Source organism: Eptesicus fuscus, chromosome 12 (genome assembly GCF_027574615.1).
Source record: "Eptesicus fuscus isolate TK198812 chromosome 12, DD_ASM_mEF_20220401, whole genome shotgun sequence".
Taxonomy (NCBI): domain Eukaryota; kingdom Metazoa; phylum Chordata; class Mammalia; order Chiroptera; family Vespertilionidae; genus Eptesicus; species Eptesicus fuscus.
In genome coordinates, this window is record NC_072484.1 from 1,563,986 (window position 1) to 1,579,149 (window position 15,164).

Here is a 15,164-nt window from a genome sequence, read left to right on the forward strand (position 1 = left end):
ATATCAACTCCACTGACCTGTGGGAGAAGTGGCCGTCCCACACGGGTCTCGGGCCACTTAGGTGCAGATCTGCCCTGAAGCTGAGGTGATCCTGGCAGCCTGACCTTGCCCTGGCCGGGGCGATGGCAGGAGGATGGCTGGGGACAGCTGGGAGCCCGGTGCTATTAGTGCTCATGGGGACGTGGCTCTGCCTCAGGTGATCCAGCAGCCGCCCAAGCCCGGAGCACTGATCCGGCCCCCGCAGGTGACGCTGACGCAGACGCCCATGGTGGCCCTCCGGCAGCCTCACAACCGCATCGTGCTGACCACGCCCCAGCAGATCCAGCTGAACCCACTGCAGCCAGGTGAGGCCGCAGTCCCAGGGTCACTCACTGAAGGTCCTGTCTTCCAGTTTTCTTACGGTTTGGGGACACACACAGCAAAAGTGACCATTTGAGCCGTTTGAGTGTCCAGTTCAGTGGCATTGACTACTCAGTGCGGGCAGTCTTCCTGTCAGTGTGGTGCAGCAAGTGGAGGCCCGAGAGATGCCATTCAGACTTGTATCTGTGGTTTGGGGTTAGAAACCCATTGCTTTTAAGAACTTGATTGTAGTGGGTGGGGGCATCCTCCCTGACTCTGCCGGGCACGGGCACCACACACATGCACCTGCATCGGGCGGGGTTCCCGTGTCCCTTGTCTTGCAGTCCCGGTGGTGAAACCTGCTGTGTTACCCGGAACCAAAGCTCTTTCTGCGGTCTCGGCCCAAGCAGCTGCTGTGCAGAAAAATAAGCTCAAGGAGCCCGGGGGAGGCTCGTTTCGGTAAGGCATGCCTGCTTGAGATGACTGAGAAGCCGTTGGGACGGTCTTGAATAGCCCAGTACTCTGAGAGCGTCAGTCCTCCAGGGCGCCTCACTCGCCCTGCTCTCAGCCTCAGGACCCTCGGAATGCGGATGGGGTCTCTGACGCGCAGCTCTGAGCTGCTCGTGGTGGAGTTAACCTGTTGGGGCAGAAGGAAGGGCTGTGGTGGTGACTGTCGTTGTGATGGAGCCGTAGGAAATGCCTTTGGGCAGAAGGCTTTCATGGGACCTTCCCCCCATAGCCAGCAGGTGGCTGGAGCCGGGCCAGTGTCTGAGCAGGGCGAGGGGCCATGTGCCTGGGCAGCCCAGCTTGAGGGCAGCGCCAGGGTGTGGGGAGGGGGCAGGTGCTGGAGATGGGAGGTGAGGTCACTGTAGCTCAGAACTGGGAGTGGATGGAAGGTGGGGAAGCCTGGGCCTCTCCCTGGCAGGGAAGGGAGTCAAATGCAGAACAGAGTGAGCTGAGTGGACCTGTGGTGTCGGGTTGGAATGGGACATGGTGGCGTCAACTCCTGGTGCAGTGTAGACAGGTCTGAAGTAGCAGCAGATGGAAATTCCTCGCTCTGCCCACCCAAGGAGCTGGGAGCAGTGACACCTGGTGGTAGCAAGCACCCGGGTGCTCAGATCTCATCTTCTGACAACTGTTTTCCTGCAGTGACTGACCAGGGTGCCTGGAAAAGGCTGACCCCTCGGCCGGGTCAGGGGAAGGTGAGGTGGGCTCGGCACATCTCCTTAGGTCAGAGAGCAGTGTTCAAGGGGGACAGGCAAGGGTCAGAGCTCACAGACAGAGGTCTTCAGAGTGGCCTCTCTCCTGCTGGCCACATCTGTAGGAGCAGACTGTACTCACGGCGGAGACAGGAAGCCATGAGCCCATAAAATGAATAACTGATAGTTTATGAGAAATGGGACACCCAGTTTCAGAGCGCACACAGGTGCACACACACTCTCAGGTCCTCACATCCAACCACAGGGCCGGGCAAAGTGCCCTGGTGGTGGGGAAGCAGGGCAGGGACCATGGGGCTGGTGCTTGGAGGACACGCTAGTAAGGGACCAACAAAACCCAGGCCCTGTGGAGGTGGCGGACGTAACTTGTGTGAAACTCCTGCCAACGATGCATCTTGTCACGAGGGGACATCAGTTAGATGGAAAACGAGGACGCATGTTAAAACAAGTGGCCTGTGACCTAAGTGTGAAGGGCATGAGATCAAGGAAGGGCTTCGGAGCATTTCAGGCCCAAGGAGGCTGAAGAGACACCGAGTAAAATGCCAGATGTGACTGTGAACAGGACCTCTGCTGTGGACGGCACTCCTGGGACAGGCCGCCAATTGGGCGGGTCTGAGCGCGGCTGGTGATGCAACCCAGCTCTCTTAGGGGTGCCCTTGTCGGCGAGGATGCCGAGTAGGGGTGTCGGGTCAGCAGCATACCCTCAGGTGGTTCAGGAAGGAGTTCTGCATACTGAGCTCCAGTTCTCCCCAGAGTCTGTGATTGTGTGATACATAAATTAATGCTCTGTGTCTTTTTTATTTCTAATCTTCACCAGAGGATATTTTTCCATTGATTTTTAGAGGGAGTGGAAGGGAGAGGGAAAGACAGAGAAATATCAATGTGAGAGAAACACATTGATTGGTTGCCTCCTGCATGTGCCCTGGCCAGGGAGGAGCCTGCAACCAAGGTACGTTCCCTTGACCGGAATCAAACCCAGGACCCTTCAGTCTGCAGGGTCCATGGAGCCAAACTGACTAGGGCAATGCTCTGTGACTTTTTTTTTTTTTTAAGTAAAATGAGCTCAGTTTTGTTTTTTTATTGATTTCAGAGAGGAAGGGAGAGGGAGAGAGAGATTGAAACATTAATGATGAGAGAGAATCATTGATCGGCTGCCTCCTGCACGCCCCCTAACTGGGGATCAAGCCCGCAACCTTGGCATATGTGCCCTAGACTGGAATTGAACCCGGGACCCTTTGGTCCACAGGTCAATGCTTTATCCACTGAGCCAAACTGGCTAGGGCAATGCTCTGTGACCTTTAAAAAAGGGTTCCATTTGGGGGAACTCCTTGAGCGCAGTGAGTAGGGTGTTGGGTTTTGCTGTCTGAACTTGGCATTGACTGTTGGGGAGCTCTGTGCACATGTCCATCCATATGCACGCCCACCTTGACCCTGAATGGGTATTTCTTTAAAAGACTGGGGTCACTGTCAGAGAAGACCCCGAGGCTTCCTCATTCAGGTGACAGCACAGAGCACGAGACCGATGGCGGACGCATGCCTGGGGAGGTGTTCGCCATGCTTTCTCCAAGGGGCCCTGTTCGCCCCACCCGCTCATTGCCCCGAAGTTGGGACCACCTGAATGCGCTTCTGCTGCAGCCCGTGCTTGGCACAGTCATCTGTTGTTCTTACCTTAAGGGACGACGATGACATTAACGACGTGGCATCGATGGCTGGAGTAAACCTATCGGAAGAAAGTGCAAGGATCTTAGCCACGAACTCTGAGTTGGTGGGCACGCTCACACGGTCCTGCAAAGACGAAACCTTCCTCCTGCCAGCGCCTTTGCAGAGAAGGATATTGGAAATTGGTACGTTCCTGCTTCACGGCTGTCACAGGTGTCTGCGTCCCCACGGGTCTGTGGGTAATATGACTTTAGTGCTCGGTCGGGGTCAAGCTGCCCCTCCTAGCAGCTCCCCACCAGCAGCTTGCCCGTGTCGTACCTTCCACGAGGTCGGTGATGACGGTGCTCTGCCCAGGGCCTGCCTGGGCTGCGCCGAGGCTGTGCAAGGCAGCAAGTGGTGAGAAAGAAGTGCTTAATGTGTGAACTATTGCCTGACCCCCAGGTAAGAAACATGGCATAACAGAACTGCACCCCGACGTGGTGAGTTACGTGTCACACGCCACACAACAGAGGCTGCAGAACCTCGTGGAAAAAATATCAGAAACGGCTCAGCAGAAGAACTTTTCTCATAAGGTAACGTGCTGTTCTCCGGACCCAGTGTCCTGCTGTCCGGTGCAGGCAGGCAGCCCCGCTGGCTTGTTCCAATCTCCTGCAGAGCTAGGTTTGGGGAAGATGCACTTCTTGGCTGCACAGTGCTCTCAGGTGCTCTGTCCCCCAGGCTGGGGACGGAGGGATTTGTGGCTGGGGCAGAGGTGGAGGTGACTTTCAGCTTGGGCACCAGTTGCCCCTGGGGTTTCCAGCTAACCCTGCAGATGGGGGGCTCCAGTCTGCTCGGTGACTTGGAACATCGCCTGTTGTGTTTTGTTGAGGTCGCCTGGCCTCCACAGCAGCGGTCAGCATGCATCCTTGTTGCGCTCCAGTGAGTGCTGTCCCACAGGCACCGAGGAGCAAGATAGACTGGCGACAGCGCCTACAGAGCAGCTGTTAGAATGAAAGCACAGAGCTGTTTTGAAAATGTTTATGTTACTATAAAAGTGTTTACATGCTACTTAAAAACAAACAAACAGCGAAGTGTATAAAGTGGAAACTCCCCTTGAGCTCACTGCGCCTTTCCTTGTGTCAACGTGGGAGCACATCGGATGCAGGGTCTGCAGGGCGGAGCTGTGGGAACTGGACCGGGGAGGGGGTGCAGACTGTCCAGCTGGGTTTCCAATTGATCAAATACCATTTTTACCTTCTTTGTAGGATGATGACAGATATGAGCAGGCGAGTGATGTTCGGGCTCAGCTCAAATTTTTTGAACAACTCGATCAGATTGAAAAACAGAGGAAAGATGAGCAGGAAAGAGAGATCTTAATGCGAGCAGCCAAGGCAAGTGCTCCTGAGTATCCTGGGACGACAGATGCCCTCAGGGTTCCTAGGGGACTGGAGTGGTGTTTGGGGTGCAATCAGGAGTGGGGCTGGGGCGCGAGGCCTCAGGAGCCATAGCACGTGGGGCAGGGCGCATCCTGGCACCTGTCCTGTGTCCTACCCAGTCAGGTTCCTGTAGCTGGCAGACACATCAGAGACTGTATCTTAGTTTTTATGTCCAAATGGGTATTGTTTTCTGAAGAATTCTGTTTGTTTTATTCCCCATGACATGCAACACAGATTTTCATCTTTTGGCTTTCAGCATTTAAACAGTGTGCCTCCTCCTGTTACAACCTTGGTGTTGCCATGTCGTGAACATTTAGGTCATAACTTATCTTTCTTCTTTCCCTCTTTGAAAAATAGTCTCGCTCCAGACAAGAGGATCCAGAACAATTAAGGCTGAAACAGAAGGCGAAAGAGGTGAGGGGCTTTTGGGGTGGAAGAGCCTTCTCAGCCGCTGGGACCTGTCCCCATCCCTGAAACGTGCGCGGGAGAGTGGGTTAGTGATGGCGGTGGTGAGGCAGCGTTTCTGTAGACGCTTGAAGTGCTCGCCCCGGTGTTCTCTGAGCTGACTGCCCGCTTCAGAGCTAGGGCACTTTCTCACCGGTGCGTTCAGTCTGTACTTGTAAATTTGTCCAGAGCTTTCTACCATGAGCACCTCTCGGTTTGTTGTTTTTCTGATTGTAAAATATGCTTTCTGTTAAAAAAACGGTTCAAACATGAAAGAAATTTTAATTTAGAAAATTTGTGCCAACTCCTTGTCTGTGAATCACTTTGTTGAGAGCAGGAACGCACATGAGGTGACCGTCCTTGTTCCCTCTTCACACAGATGCAGCAGCAGGAGCTGGCGCAGATGAGGCAGCGTGACGCCAATCTCACCGCGCTGGCAGCCATTGGGCCCCGCAAGAAGCGGAAAGTGGACTCCCCAGGCCCGGGCTCCGGGACCGAGGTACAGCAGTGTGGGGGGGTGGGGGGCTGGAGGGGGCCGTGGGGCGCCTGGCAGCTCACCCCTCGGGTAGTCAGACTCACGTAGGAAAATGGGCGTTCTCACATGCGTGGTTGACACTTTACATTAAAATCGACTTATTTGTGAACATCACAGGAGACGAGTTCTTTCCATAAGAAGTTCAGTCGCATGGTTTAATACGATGAGATTTAGACTGGCTTTGAGAAGAATATGGCGATTATAACTGTCAGGGGAAGGGCCGTCTTACTGGACGGGACAGGGATCAGCACAGGGGACGGTCACTCCCAGCGCCGTGTCAGTTTCCTGCTTTGCTTGTTGGCACATCTTTATATATAGTTAGGCATCGAACCCTAAAGAAAGCTAATTTTGCTTTAAACTGTCAGTTGTTTTTAAGCTAAATTACATGAAGAGGAAACGTCATCTCTGATTTGTCCCTACTTCTCTACTGTTCCCGGGGTTCCCGGAGCCCTCCTGAGGCCCGTCCTAGCGCAGCCTTACCTTTTCATTATAGGGTAGCGGCTGGCGGTGGAGGCCTCACTTTTGATTACCGAAAATGGTTGTATTTCTCTGTTTCAAATAATGTTTTCTCTGAGTATGAAATCCTGGGCTGACAGTCTGTTTTTTTCTTTCAACTCTTTTTTAAAATTTAAGATTTAATTTTTCCTACACTCTTGAATAAGCCAAGCAAAACCAGGTATATATCACTTAATTTTATAGAACAACAGACTAAAGGGATAAGTGAGTCCAGGAATTAGCCATCCCTGATGTTTTCCCTGTTCTTCGGACCCCTCTGTGGCACCACTGGTTCCTTCCTTTCTAAGGAATGTCCTAGTGCCATGGTTTCTTGACCAGCTCACAAAAGAAGGGAGGCTAAATTGTGTGCTTTGCCGAACTGCACACCTATTCTAAACTGAGAAACAACCACAGGGGTGTAACCATCCTCCTACTTTAAGCTGCTGTTCCACTGTCTTCCAGGCCCTGCTCCCTGTACTCCTCTCCTTTATTGTTTTGGATTGTCAGAAGTGTGTCTGTGTTGTGTTCAGATTCAGTTCTGTTGATACTTTACCTGCTTCGAGTTCTTAGATCTCTAGGAGAGTATTTTTCCTCAAATTTGGAATATCTTGGCTTTTATTTCTTCAAAATTCTTTTCTGTCGTCTTACTTTTTTTTTTTACTGGGACTCCCAGTTACATGTACATTCCACCTTTTTTTCAGACTGGATAATTTCTACTGACTTATCCTCAAGTTCCCCAACCACATCTCCAGGCGGCTGTGAAGCAAGCCCCTTCAGTGAGATTTCCTTGCTAACATATTCTGAAGTTGTAGGGTTTTCACTTAGGTCTCTATGTTTCTAATTCTTGGCTGAGCTTCCCCGTTACCTCTTGTGGACACCATATTTTCCCATTTTTCTTTCATCCTGTCTATGAAAGCTATTTGATATCTTTGTCAAGTCCAACATTTGGGCTGTCTCAGGCTCATCTCAGGCTGCCTTTTCCCCCAACTGCAGGTCATACTTCCTGTTTCTCTGTGTGTCTAGTGATTGTTGATCAAGTGCTGGCTATTGTGCCTGACGTGCTGGTTGACTCTGGATTTTGTCTTCCTCTGAAGAGCGTTGTCTATGTTTTAGCAGGAAGTCCTGCCACTCGGCTTGTGTTTCACTTTGGTGTTAGAAAGGGTCTGTAGGAAGCTCATGGGGTCTCAGAAGCCCCTCTGACCTAGCAGCTTCACCTGCAAGCTCTGCCTACCCCGTCCAGGTTGGTTTTAGGTTTTGGAGGGTGGGTCTTTACTCCTGGGTGTCAGGAGTGTGGAGGGCGTTGGCTCACCGCAAAAGTACTGCACTGTAGCGCTTTCCTGGTCTGCCCTCTCCCTGTAGCTCCTGTACTCTCAGTTCAGGAAGAAACTGTGTATTTGATACTGATGACTACTCTCTATGCTGACATCGGTCTCCTCATTTTGTTTTTCTGAATCTCATTCTACCAGACTTTTTTGGAATGGTTCATGGAGACACTGTTCCCCAAGTTCTCGCATCTTGATAACTGTCTTTTCTATTAAAAGGTCAGTTCTGATAGCCATAAAATCCTTGGCTCATGTTTCTTTCCTTGAGAACCTTACATGTGTCACTCCAGATACTGGTTCCTGGGAGAAAGTGCTGCCCCAAGTCTGATGATACTACATTTCTCTTGTGTATTATGTTCTTTTTGCCCCAAGATGCCCAGAGAATTCTTTTCTTTAAGCCTTTCATTTACGTGGAGTTGCTTACTCTGGATTGGCCTTTTCAGTGTAGGTGTGTCCTTTCAGCATACAGCATCAGATCCTATTTCATTCAGGAACACTTTCTTTAATGGTGCCTTTCTATTTTGTTTTCCTTTTCAGAGATTCCCATTACTCTGTGTTGTACCTTCTTTGCCTGAATCTTTTCAATCTATCTTTTTTTTAAGTTATACTTTTCATTTTTTCACCTTTGTAATTTCTTCTTAAGGTGTTCTTTGTTGTGCTTCTTTGCTCTTGTGTTCTTTTTAGTTTAGTCTTCATTTCTCAAACGAAATTTTGTTTCTAATTTCTAATTCTTGGTTTTGTTGCCTCATTTCTAAGTTTTGTCAATTCTGATTTTTGTTGTTTCATGCCTGTCATTATTTCCTTAATGTCTTTAGTTTGTTTTGAATTAGCACATTACAGTTTTCATCTGTTTTTTTGTTGTCTGTAGGGATGCTATCTTGCTCCTTTTTCTCCTTTTTCCTGTGGTGTCTTCTATGGGATTTGATGCTGATGCTTTCAGTTGCTCACTTTTGTGTATTTGTTTTCTTGAACTTTTAAGAAGCAGTGTGGTTTGAGGGAAGTTTGTGACTTGATTGGGTTGTTTCCATGGTGATACAAGTGTGGGTGCTCATGTTCTGAGAGTCCATGGCTCAGCTCCCCACCCTATCTTTCTGCACCTTTCTCTGTCCCTCACCCCCCTCCTGCTCAGCTTGATTTCCTGACTGGGAGCCCTGGTCAGTCCTGTAAGGCTTCCCAGCACTGGGCTGCTGTGTGAGTAGACAGATCCTCCCAGGTTTAGCTCCTGCTCTGAATGAGCCATTGCTCTTCCAGTGAAGGCCTGCTGGCCCCTGGGTTGTAGGCTTGGTGGTGCTGGTGGCCTTTTTCCGACTTGCCCTGCACGGTTTTGCAATACCATTGAGGCATGTGACTGCTGTGGTTCACCTTCACTGGCTTTGTTCTCAAGAGTGTCTGCTGGTTTGGGTGTTGCTACCTGATTGTTCTGGGGTTTATATGATACTAGAGGCCCGGTGCATGGATTCGTGCACTGGTGGGGTCCCTCGGCCTGGCCTGCACCCTCTCACAATCCGGGACCCCTTAGGGGGATGTCAGATGCCTGGTGCACGGATTCGGCCTGATCCCCTCAGGCCAGGCCAAGGGACCCCACCGGTGCACAAATGTGTGCACCAGGCCTCTAGTATGCATGTAAGATCTTTGGTTAATCTCTTCCCACCCTCCCCCTTCTCCCCTTCCCTCTGAGATTCATTAGTCTGTTCCATGTTTCCATGCCTGTGCGTTGAGCATCTGCCCCTTGGTGGTCAGTGCATGTCATAGCTACCGGTCGAACGGTCAAACAGTCGAACGATCGCTTAGGCTTTTATATATATAGATGGGCCTTTGGCAAGATCCTAAAAATGCTGCCCCTGTTACCATCTCCCTTGAATATATTGATGAACTTCTTTCAAAGTGTTTTTATTTTAAAATAGTTTCAAACCTACAGAAGAATTTTAGGAATAGTACAAAGAACTCCCTTCATTCAGATTTTCCATTCTGAACACTTTATCACATTTTCTTCTTTGCCCTGACTCCCCCATCCCCATGTCTGTGTGTATGTGCATTTGGGTATTATATATATAGTATTGTACGTTTACAGAATGGGGCAAAAGTATGTTTATAGTTGTGAGTACATGAAACACAGAGTTTTTTCTTCTTGTATTATTGTATTGTTTTCCATATGTACACACCCACACAGTGTTTCTGATATGCTGTTCTGTCACCCCCACATGCATCGATGCTGCCTATCCAACCTTGTCATGGGGGAATCAGCATGGATCCGGCCATTGGCCAGTCCTCAGACTGGTCACATTTCGCAAGCTGTCCTGGCAGCGTCGGTCTCCTTTTCTCTTTGGTCCAGTTGGTCTCCTTTTCTCTTTGGTCCAGTTCGCGTGCCTTGTTAGTCTCTTCCAAGTGTCCCTATTCTGGACAGGGTTAGAGGTCAGGCCTTGGGCTCAGGATTGCTGGTGCTCTGCTGTGGTCATCAGTCATTAGGCCCCCATGTTGACCTGGTGAACTTGATGCCACCTGGTTCAGCTGGCGTCTGCCAGGTCACTCCTGTGTACAGTCATGCTGTGCCCTCAGAGGGATCAGTCCTTAGTGAGAAGACGTTGCAGGGATGTGCAGACCTCCTTCCCCACCAGACCTCCAGCCTTCGCACCCGCACAACTGCCACTGCACGCTACCACCACCGGTGCCAATTGGGGTTGTCTGTTGTCACACCTTCTCCATCATTAGCTGCCTCTCCTGTAAGAAGAGCTTCGCCTTCTCCCTCATGCCTTCATCCTCATCTGTTCACCATGCGCGCGGACTGGCAGATTCCTGTTGCTCTCAGTGGGTGGTAATCAATCCTCTCATTATTTCTAGATGGTCAGTGGAGGCTTCTTCAAGCTGCTCTCTATATCCTTTTGAAATGTCACCTCATCCCTCAGGCGTCCCATTTCTGCTGGTGCAAGGGCTCCAGGCACCCCGCCAGCAGCTGGTCCAGAGCCCTGGTTCCTTTCAGGGCGGCGCCTATGCATACGTGCGCGTACATGTGTGTGAGCGTGTGTGCATGCTGAGTGTTGTGCGTGTGCCTGCAAGTGCTTATGTGTGTGTGTACTGCATGTCCTGCATGCATGTGCGCAAGCGTGTGTGCGTTCATGGGCGTGCCGTTGTGTGTGTGTGTGTGTGTGTGTGTGTGTGCTGTGTGTCACGCGTGCCCCTTGCAGTATCTGAAGCCAGCTCAGTGTTGACGTTGAAATGGAGGCTGAGTTGGGCACCCCAAGGCCTCTCTCCTGCGTGCCCTGGCCCGTGCCCCTCCTGGTGGAAACTTAGTTTCTGCTGCTATTCTCAGTGTGTGCGGTATTTTGCTTATGAAACGGATTTCCTGACCATGTCAGTGGCTCGGGTCCCTGTGCGAGGATGGGAGGGCAGGTCCCCTGGAAGAGTGTTTTGACTTAGCAGGTGAAATATCCAGAAAACCTCTAAAGGACAGACAAGGCACAGTGCTTCCACGCGGGTAGGGGTGCGGGCGAGGGCGGAGACCGGCCTGAGGCCGGGGAGTCAGGTGAGCCGGGGGGAGGCTTGTCACCAAGGACGGCTGTGGAGGCCTCCCCGCAGTGTTGGCGTTGCCCATTTGGACTTCAGGAAAAGTTGTGTTGTACGTGCGATGGTCAACACCAAGCCCAGAATTTTAACGTCCTCTCTCTGCCTCTCCATCAGAGATGGTGCTCAGTCTCTTGTCTTTTTATTCCCAAGTTTAAGATTATTCCCTCAGATTATGTCTTTAAAAAAGACAACTTTTTATTTTGAACTAATTTTTACACACACAGAAAAGTTGCAGAAACTTTGGAAAGTTTTTAAAAAAAATAAATTTTGGATTATTATTATTTCAAAAATATATTGTTATTGATTTCAGAGAGCAAGGGAGAGAGAGAGAGAAGCATCAATGATGAGAGAGAAGCATTGATGCCTCCTGCACGCCCCCCACTGGGGATCGAGCCCGCAACCCGGGCATGTGCCCCTGACTGGAATCGAACCTGGGACCCTTCAGTCCACAGGCCAACGCTCTATCCACTGAGCCAAACTGGGTAGGGCGAGAGTCTGTATATCTGTCACCCAGCATTCCCCACTGTGTGTCATTGGTATTATACTGTTCACTGAGGACTTTATTTCATTTTGTTTTTAAGAATTAAAATTTTTAAATTAATAAACTTTGTTTTAGGTTCACAGCAAAATTGAGAGGAAAGTACAGAGAGTTTCCTGTAGCTCCTCCCCCTGCTCACAGCCCACCCGGCGGGGCGTTTGTAACAGTCAGTGCCCCTGCATTGACATCATCACCCAGAGCCCACGGTGTGCACGGGGGTCACCCTCGGGGTTGTACGTTCTGTGGGGCTGGACAATGTGTAATGGCATGTGCCCACCGTCATAGCACCACACAGAGTAGTTTCACGGCCCTAAAATCCTCTGCCCCCCCCCCCCTCCCTCCCCCCAGCCCCTGGCCACCATGGTCTTTACTGTCTCCACAGCGCTGCCTTTTCCAGATGTCGCACAGCTGGAGTCACACAGTCTGTAGCCTTTTCAGTTGGTTTCTGTCACTTAGTCGTTGCATTTCAGGTTCTTCTGTGTCTCTTCATGGCCTGACAGCTTATTTTTTTCGGTGCTGAATAATATCCCTCTGGCTGGGTGGACCATGGTGATTCATCCACCCACCTGCAGAAGGACGTCTGGGCTGCTTCCCGTTCTGTCAATTAAGAACAAAGCTGCTGTAAACGTCTGTGTGCAGGTTTTGTGTGGACATCAGCTTTCAGCTCCTTTGGGTAAACACCAGGGAGCGTGACTGCTGGGTCCCACGAGTCTGTTCAGGTTGTCAGAGTCCACCACGCTGTCTTCCAAAGTGGCTGCACCAGCTGCGTTCCCACCAGCAGTGCAGGAGAGTTCGCGCCGCTCCACGTCCTCGCCAGCACTTGGTGTTGTCGGTGCTCTGGATTTTGGCCGCTCTGATAGGTGTGCAGTGGAATCTCATTGTTCAGTTTCCATTTCCCTGATGACTAGGACGCGGAGCATCTTTTAATTTGCTTGTTTGCCACCTGCGTATCTTCTTTGGTGAGGGGTCTGTGAAGGTCTTGGGCCCATTTTTTTTTTAAAAATATATTTTATTGATTTTTTTATAGAGAGGAAGAGAGAGGGATGGAGAGTTAGAAACATTGATGAGAGAGAAACACCGATCAGCCGCCTCCTGCACACCCCCTACTGGGGATGTGTCCGCAACCAAGGTACATGCCCTTAACCGGAATCGAACCTGGGACCTTTCAGTCCGCAGGCCGACGCTCTATCCACTGAGCCAAACCGGTTTCGGCGGGCCCATTTTTAATCTGGTTGTTTGTTTTCCTATTGAATGTTCAGAGTTCTTGTATATTGTGGATAATAGTTCTTTATCAGATGTATCTTTTGCAGCTTTTTCCTCTGGATTTGGTGTTTTTCCCATTTCCAACAGTGTCCTCTCCCGCGGCAGGCCCTTGTCTGGGATCCCTTGTGGTGTTTGATCCTCACGCTCCTTGGTTTCTTCCCATCTGTGACAGTCCTCAGTCTTTCCTGTCCTTTCTGATCTGGCACTTTTGAAGGGTATGAGTTGGTTATTGGGTAAAGTCCCTTAATTCGGGCCGATATTATGCTTCCTTGTGGTTAAACTCAGGTTATGTGATTTTGCTGGACTGTCACAGAAGTAGTGCTGTGTCCTTCCCAGCCTGTCACATCCGGAGGCCCCAGTGCTGGTGGTAACTGCACACTTGGTCCACGTGGGGCCTGCAGGGGACTCACTGTGAAGTTCCTGCCTTTCCCTTTGTGACTTCTGTCTGTGGGAGACACAGGACTGCACTGCTGTCCTGGGTCTCGTCATCGGTCACTCATTGTGACCTCCTTCAAGTTGGCTCCTGTGTCCTTCAGTGTGACCCATCACTTTTTAAAGATTTTCTTTCTCACACTACAGATTGTTCTAGGCTTATGTTACTTTTCCTGCCATGACTAAGAGGTCAGCCATTTCTCTGAGGAGCCCTGGTTAATTTTGTTGGAGAGCCATGTTTGGGGACCAGGGCCTGGGCCCCAGTGAGCTCCTGCTCCTGGGATGTCCTGCCTTCAGCCCCCGCGGCTTCCGCACGCACACACTGTCTGTGTTGGGTTGTTCCTGCCCATGTACACCTAGACTGAACACAGTGGATTTGTACTTGCACCTCAGGGTCAGTCTGAGGTCACAAGCTCCTCCCAGCAGCCCTCCTTCCTCTGGGCTGACTGACCTGTTCCGTCCTAATGGGCAGGTTACGGGTTCAGAATTGCGCAGCCCTGTGAGATGTCCCGTTGGAATGGAGGTTGTCGTGGTCCTTGTTCTGTTTAGTCTCACAGCGTCAGGCCCAGCCCTCACTCTGAGTCACTTAGATGGACTCGCCCTCCCAGGGGCTGTCCCTGTTGCATGCAGTGACCTCTGATTGCTGTCTGTGTGCCGTGGGACTCCCACATCTGGGTTGATTTTCATGGCTTGTTTTCAGGTGAAGCGTTGCCGTGCTTGGCAGTCTGAGCTGTACACACGCAGGTGCCGGTCCCCCACCTGCCTCCTCGTTTCCACTCGGCACTGTGTTCTGGGTCCCTTCCTCCTTCCCGTCTGCATTGTGTTCCAGCGGTTACTTGGGCCTTAACTCTTTCCCAGTGTTTATCCCCTGATTTTCACCTGTTTACTACTCAGCTTATTCATTTTTCTTGACCTTCAGCCTCACCTGTTGGCTGTCGGTCATCAGTGAACTCCGCCTATCCCGTTCCCTCCCCTCCTCTTCTGTGTCACATCAGTTCCCCTCTGTCACAGCGTAGGACACATGTCACTAGTCCTCCTGCCGCATCCTTTCTTTGGTGTTGCTGCACGTTCTCGTATTCCAGGCGCTCATTTCCACCATCTGTGATGTGCTGTCACCTGTCAGGATGGTGCCCGTCCTGTGACAGAGCCTGTATGCGGCCTCGGGGCACAGTCCCCATCTTGGTACACTGAAAGGGGCTTGCTTTGGCCGGGGATGGAGGACTGCAAGCTGGCTAGGAGTGCTGGGCTCGTGCTTCCTCTCAGGGTCAGTGCAGCTCTGTGGCCGCCTGGCTGTGCACGTGGCTGTGAGAAGCCTGATGCCACGCTAACTCTCGTCTTCAGAGTTTTTGTTTTCTCTTTCTACCAGAGGACTGAGCTTTGACTCTGAAACTAAGTGTTAGGAGGTTATGTCAGTGAGTTTTGCGGTTAATTTTCCCAGGCCCTTTCAGTGTGGGGTGCTGCTCTTTGTCTGTCCTGGAGGGTTTTCTGGGATTGTAGTTCAAGTCCTAGTGCTGACCTGTCTGCCCCCTCAGGACTCTGGGGGACTCTGGGGGCTCCCATTTCCCCTGTCTTTTTTTCTGACCCTTTTAATTTTCCTCACCTCCTTTTCTCCTTTCCTGCCTTTCTGCACTTTTATTTGTCTGTTCTCCCCTGGGCACTTTGCAGTGAATTTACTCATTTCTGAGCTACTTTTGTCTTTTCTGTCCATTAAAAAAAAATCCTGACCCGAGGATATTTTTCCATTGATTTTTAGAGAGAGTGGAAGAGAGAGGGAAAGACAGAGAAACACCGATGTGAGAGAAATACATCGATTGGTTGCCTCCTGCACGAGCCCTGACCAGGGTCCTGGCCGGGGAGGAGCCTGCAACTGAGGTACATGGCCTTGACCGGAATCAAATCCAGGACCCTTAGGTCCGCAGTCCAGTGCTCTGTCCACTGAGCCAA

The 15,164-nt window shown here is 50.9% G+C and overlaps 1 protein-coding gene across 1 annotated transcript in view; it reads left to right on the forward strand.

The window, feature by feature from the left end:
- Positions 1-15,164, forward strand: part of TAF4 (TATA-box binding protein associated factor 4) — a 56,983-nt gene that overhangs the window by 37,748 nt on the left and 4,071 nt on the right. The window contains 7 exon segments of the mRNA XM_054724170.1: positions 197-344; positions 684-798; positions 3,231-3,400; positions 3,657-3,787; positions 4,460-4,585; positions 4,988-5,044; positions 5,454-5,573. Coding sequence (XP_054580145.1) covers positions 197-344; positions 684-798; positions 3,231-3,400; positions 3,657-3,787; positions 4,460-4,585; positions 4,988-5,044; positions 5,454-5,573 — 867 coding nt within the window.